Consider the following 5,894-nt stretch of genomic DNA (forward strand, 5'->3'; position numbering starts at 1 on the left):
TTCCTGCCTGTGTCGTTGGTGCACCTGAGCTCTGGTTTCTGCTGGGCAGACACCCAGGACAGGGAACGTTTCCGTTTAGTGTTGATTTTTTTTTGGCCGCATCGCACCACGCAGCATGCGGGATCTTAGTTCCCCAACCAGGGATCGAACCCGTGCTCCCTGCAGTGGAAACGCAGAGTCCTAACCACTGGACCGCCAGGGAAGTCCCCTTTCTGTTTAGTTTTAGTAGATACCTCCAGGGTACCTGACATGGTTGTGCCTATCTGCACTCCTGTTGTGTGTAAGAGAGTTTGCCAGACCGAGGGGAGCTGACTTTGGTTGGGATTCAACCCGCGTTGGGATTCAAACCTGAATCCCAGATCCTCCTCCTCTTGACTGCACAACTTCAGCCAAGTTCCCCTCTCTGTGCCTCAGTTTCCTCATCTGGAAACTAAAGACGAGCATTGTGCCAGCCCAAGTGTTGTGAAGAGGCAAAGATAGGACTTTGTGGGAGTTCCTTGGTTGCCTAGTGGTTAGGATTCTGGGCTTTCATTGCATGGCCTGGGTTCAACCCCTGGTAAGGGAACTGAGATCCCACAAGCTGCACGTTGCAGCCAAAAAAAAAAAAAAGAAAAACAAAAACAAAAATTAACATAGATAGGACTTTGTGTGTATTAATCATGCCTTTTATATTCTCTATCCTGATGCTTTGACATCTGGGGCCTTGCTGACCTTGGAGGGACTGGCCCTCCCAGGGTCAGTCAGTTCCTAGAGACAGTAACACACTTTTCAAATGCAAACCAACCATTCCTGAGTCCACAGTCCCCTGACCACCTCCCCTACGGGGCTCTCTCATTGGGCCACTGCCCTCCTGCCCTGTCACCCAGGGCAAGTACCAGACAACCAGGGACGGTTCCTGTGCCCCCAGAGCATGAAGTTATTCCAAACAGCCAACCCTGAGCCTGCTCACCCCACCTCACTGTTCCTTCCCTCAGAAACCACAATAGAGGCTCCCGCCCAGAGTTCCCCCTCTCTCTCTGCCTCCTGACCAGCCCTGGTGCTTTCCCATGTGGCCTCCCCCACCATGGGGTGTCATGCCTCCTCCACTTGGGAACTGTAACAAACCAGCTTCTTTTTTTTTTAACATCTTTATTGGGGTATAATTGCTTTACAACGGTGTGTTAGTTTCTGCTTTATAACAAAGTGAATCAGTTATACATATACATATGTTCCCATATCTCTTCCCTCTTTGTCTCCCTCCCTCCCACCCTCCCTATCCCACCCCTCCAGGCAGCCACGAAGAACGGAGCCGGTATCCCTGTGCCATGCGGCTGCTTCCCACTGGCTATCTACCTTACGTTTGTTAGTATATATATGTCCATGTCTCTCTCTCGCCCTATCACAGCTCATCCTTCCCCCTCCCCATATCCTCAAGTCTGTTCTCCAGTAGGTCTCTGTCTTTATTCCTGTTTTACCCCTAGGTTCTTCATAACATTTTTTTTCCCTTAAATTCCATGTATATGTGTTAGCATACGGTATTTGTCCTTCTCTTTCTGACTTACTTCACTCTGTATGACAGACTCTAGGTCCATCCACCTCATTACAAATAGCTCAATTTCGTTTCTTTTTATGGCTGAGTAATATTCCATTGTATATATGTGCCACATCTTCTTTATCCATTCATCCGACGGCGGGCACTTAGGTTGTTTCCATCTCCGGGCTATTGTAAATAGAGCTGCAATGAACATTTTGGTACATGACTCTTTCTGAATTCTGGTTTCCTCAGGGTATATACCTAGTAGTGGGATTGCTGGGTCATATGGTAGTTCTATTTGTAGTTTTTTAAGGAACCTCCATACTGTTCTCCATAGTGGCTGAACCAATTCACATTCCCACCAGCAGTGCAAGAGTGTTCCCTTTTCTCCACACCCTCTCCAGCATTTATTGTTTCTAGATTTTTTGATGATGGCCATTCTGACTGGTGTGAGATGATATCTCATTGTAGTTTTGATTTGCATTTCTCTAATGATTAATGATGTTGAGCATTCTTTCATGTGTTTGTTGGCAGTCTGTATATCTTCTTTGGAGAAATGTCTATTTAGGTCTTCTGCCCATTTTTGGATTGGGTTGTTTATTTTTTTGTTATTGAGCTGCATGAGCTGCCTGTAAATTTTAGAGATTAATCCTTTGTCAGTTGATTCATTTGCAAATATTTTCTCCCATTCTGAGGGCTGTCTTTTGGTCTTGTTTATGGTTTCCTTTGCTGTGCAAAAGCTTTGAAGTTTCATTAGGTCCCATTTGTTTATTTTTGTTTTTATCTCCATTACTCTAGGAGATGGGTCAAAAAGGATCTTGCTGTGATTTATGTCATAGAGTGTTCTGCCTATGTTTTCCTCTAAGAGTTTGATAGTTTCTGGCCTTACATTTAGGTCTTTAATCCATTTTGAGCTTATTTTTGTGTATGGTGTTAGGGAGTGATCTAATCTCATACTTTTACATGTACCTGTCCAGTTTTCCCAGCACCACTTATTGAAGAGGCTGTCCTTTCTCCACTGTACGTTCCTGCCACCTTTATCAAAGATAAGGTGTCCATCTCCTGATCTGCTGGCCTTACCAAATACCTAAAAAATAATAAAACGAGTTAAAGCAGTGTGCTCTCGTTACTTTGTAGCCTTGAGAGCTCTCTTGGGGAAGGTTACAAAGCTCCCACTGTGGGTCCCATTCCAGTCCTAACGCCTCCTTACAGCACCTCCATGACACTCAAGACAAAAGATCCCTCCTCAGCGGCACTAAAGACAAACCCCTCGGAAAACAGAGCAGTGGTCATTGGAGCTGAGGGTCCAGGCCGGGAGTTCCATTCCTTCCAGATTCTGGCTGCAGCCACTCCTGGGCTGTGTTCTGCAGGACACGGGTCCCCAAATTTCGGAAGAAAGTGCCCTGCCTGTAAGTTTGGGAAACGCTGCCCCAGGGCTTTCCCCAGTGCTGTCTCTGAGCGCCTGCTGCAGGCTGAGCACCCAGGTAGCACTCAAAAGGGTACTGCGTTCCGTCCTCACGCTAACTTGCCCGTGGTGCTGTGAGCGGTGCGAGTGGTGCCGTGAGCGGTGCCTCTCACTGCTTTACAGCTGTGGGCACTGAGGCAAGTCCTGTCCAGAGGCAGAGTGATGCTGATGAGCTGCGGGGAGGATCTGGGCCACCTCCTGCCTCCTGCCTTGAGCTCTGCCTGCAGAGGGTGGATGAATAGTGTAATCACCGGGGAGCAGTGGCAGGGCAGCTAAGAAGGAGGTATCCTGACCCGCCATGAGTCCAGAGGCCCAACCACAACCAGACGGAAAGAGGGGCAATGCAAACGCTGCCCATGCTGGAAAACAATGGCAGTTTCTTACAAAATTAAACATACTCTCCCCAGAGGACCCAGCAATCCCTCTTGCTGAGATTTACAGTAGAGAAATGGAAATGTCTCTTCACCCAGAGACCTGCTGGTGAGTGTCTGTACTGGCTTTACTCATAATCACCCAAAACGGGAAACAATCCAAACAGCAGCAGGTGAGTGGATCCACAGACCGTGGCACCTCCAGGCAGTGGGACCCTCCCGGGTGATGAAAGGAAGGACCCACTGACACTGGTTGACGACCTCGGTGAATCCCCGCACGCATGGAGCTAGGTGAAAGCAGCCATACCTGAAAGGCTCCTCACTGTCTGCTGCTTCCCTTTCTGTGACGTGACAGTCTGGAAGAGGTGGGGGCAGGGAACACTGCAGCACTTGCCAGGGGCTGGGGTGACCACAAAGGGGCATGAAGGAATTTGGGAGACTGATGGAAATGTTGTGTATCCAGACTGGTGGTGGTTCTGTGAGACTTGTCACAACTGGAAAACACTCAAAAGTGTTCTGTTCACTCAAAAGTGAATTTTACTGTATGTAAACCATAACTCAATAAACTTGACTAAGAAAGGAAAGATACAAGGACAGAAGCGAGGGAGGTTGGGAGTGAGCCCAGGGCAGGGGGCCTTGAGTTGATAGGGAGCCTGTGAGGTTGGTGAGGATCCCGCTTCTGCTACAGCCATGCCAGCACCCCACCCCCAGGATTCTCCCCTGCTTTCAGCCTGGGAGCTCTGTCTCTACTGGTGAGGGGATGTGGTCTCTGGACATCCCTGGGCGCTGAGGCTCCAGCCCCCACTAGAGCCCTGCCTCAGGGAATGTCCGGACTGGGGGGAAGGCATTTCCTGCCTAGAGCTCTTGGCAGCTCACACTCCTATGGAGACCAGCTTGGAAGCTGGGAGGACCTGAGTCTTCTCTGTACTCTGATCTAGCGGGAGGAAGAGGAGGCCAAGGCTCCTGGACTAGCTGCAAGGACCCCCTGGGCTGGTGGAGCCCAGCCCCAAGGGTGGCTGAGCAGGGAGCTGCACTTGGACCCACCCACCCATCACTCCCCCATCCCCGACACACACATCTCCCGCAGGGCGCCACAGGGGGTAGATCTCAGCCCCAGCTCCTTCCTTAGTCAAGAAGTTGGGGGTTGGGGGATCAAAGCCCCCACATCTGTCTCCTCTCCCCTGCAGCCATGTTTATCACGGTGATGTCTGGAGGTAAGTGGGGTCCCCTGTCCCGGCAGACTGGTGGGGGTATATTCCCTCTGCCTTGAGGGAGAGTGGGGAGGCGGCGTGGGGAAGGGATACACATGGGAAGGGATGGGAGCGTCCGCGGAGAGTCCCTTGAGGGGAAACCCCGGCTGGGTCCTGGGAAATGCACGTGGGCTCCTCTAGGAGCGCACGGGCCGCGCAGCCACCAAGCCGCTGCCGTGGAGCAAGTGTTCAAACTGCTCCATCCCTTAGCTGGTCAGTGGTCCTCCAGCTTCAGGGGGCATGAGGCACCTAAAGCTCTAGCCCCAGCTGCAAATTCCTGACCTTCTGGTGGAGGTGGGGCTGGTGCGGGGTAGGGGGTGAGGGGCTGTCAGGTGCCGGAGGTGGGGCTGAAGTGGGAGGGAAGGGTCGCGTGAGAAAGGCAGAAGTTGTGCACCCCGGTCACCGACATCTTGGGAGATGGAAGGGGGTACGTTCCTAATCTTATAGCCCCATTCCCTGCTCTGTAGGGAAGAGACGGGAGGGAGGCAGAGGGTCCCAGTTTGGGGGGAGTAGAGGGTGCCATTCATTCACCTCTGCTCCTCCCCCACAGCTGGCTGCTGGGAGCTGGTGAACCCCTGGTGCAGCCTGGTTATCCTCATCACCCACGTGAGGCAGAGGGGGCAGGTGCCCCCAGATGGTGAGGGGGCAGGGAGGGGTGCTGGGAGAACCGCTGAGGGCCCCCAGGTAGGGATTCCAGCCCTGCCCTGCTTCCCTCTCCGCTCCCCCAGTGACCATAGCCCTCCTGGCTGAGGACGGGCACCTGGTGAACCTGGCTGAGGGACTGGAGGAGGGGCCTTCCCTGGCGCCCTCCATGGGCAGCCCCCTGCTGCAGGAGCGTGGGATCTATGTCCTAGTGCAGATCATCAGTAAGTGGGGCCCCAGATTCCCCCTGTGCAGCTATGTGGGAATATAAGAGGGGGGACAGCAGCCACAGACCACCCAAGCCCTGCCGAGCCCCTACTTTGGCCAGGACCTAGCCCTGGCCTTCCCATCCAATGCCCTGTCCTGACCCCACTGTGGGCCAGCAGACAGGTCCAGAGTGAGAGGTGGGGGTGTGGGCCACCAGGCCAGCCGGGAATCAGCCTTCTTCCCTCCGCAGGGGGTGAGGGCGGGCCCCCGCCTGCTGAGTCCCTCCTGGAGAGCCTGGATGAGCGGTGTCCAGAGCTGGCAGGTGAGTGTCACAGGAGAGCCCCAGGGGGAGGATGTGCCTTCCCACCAGCCCCCCACAGGCAGGGCTTCTTGGGCCTTCCAGAGGAGCTGCGCTGGCTGTCGGGCCTTCCCCCCCCCCCCCCCCC

The 5,894-nt window shown here is 53.3% G+C and overlaps 1 protein-coding gene across 1 annotated transcript in view; it reads left to right on the plus strand.

Annotated features, from left to right (window-relative positions):
- Nucleotides 1–4,538: 4,538 nt before the first annotated feature.
- CUNH22orf15 (chromosome unknown C22orf15 homolog) overlaps nucleotides 4,539–5,894 on the plus strand; it is a 2,657-nt gene continuing 1,301 nt past the window's right edge. The window contains exons 1-5 of the mRNA XM_007451051.1: nucleotides 4,539–4,563; nucleotides 5,150–5,236; nucleotides 5,328–5,465; nucleotides 5,699–5,770; nucleotides 5,852–5,872. Coding sequence (XP_007451113.1) covers nucleotides 4,539–4,563; nucleotides 5,150–5,236; nucleotides 5,328–5,465; nucleotides 5,699–5,770; nucleotides 5,852–5,872 — 343 coding nt within the window. The remainder of the gene's footprint in view (nucleotides 4,564–5,149; nucleotides 5,237–5,327; nucleotides 5,466–5,698; nucleotides 5,771–5,851; nucleotides 5,873–5,894) is intronic.

Source organism: Lipotes vexillifer, unplaced genomic scaffold, assembly GCF_000442215.2.
Source record: "Lipotes vexillifer unplaced genomic scaffold, Lipotes_vexillifer_v1.1 scaffold1783, whole genome shotgun sequence".
Classification (NCBI taxonomy): domain Eukaryota; kingdom Metazoa; phylum Chordata; class Mammalia; order Artiodactyla; family Lipotidae; genus Lipotes; species Lipotes vexillifer.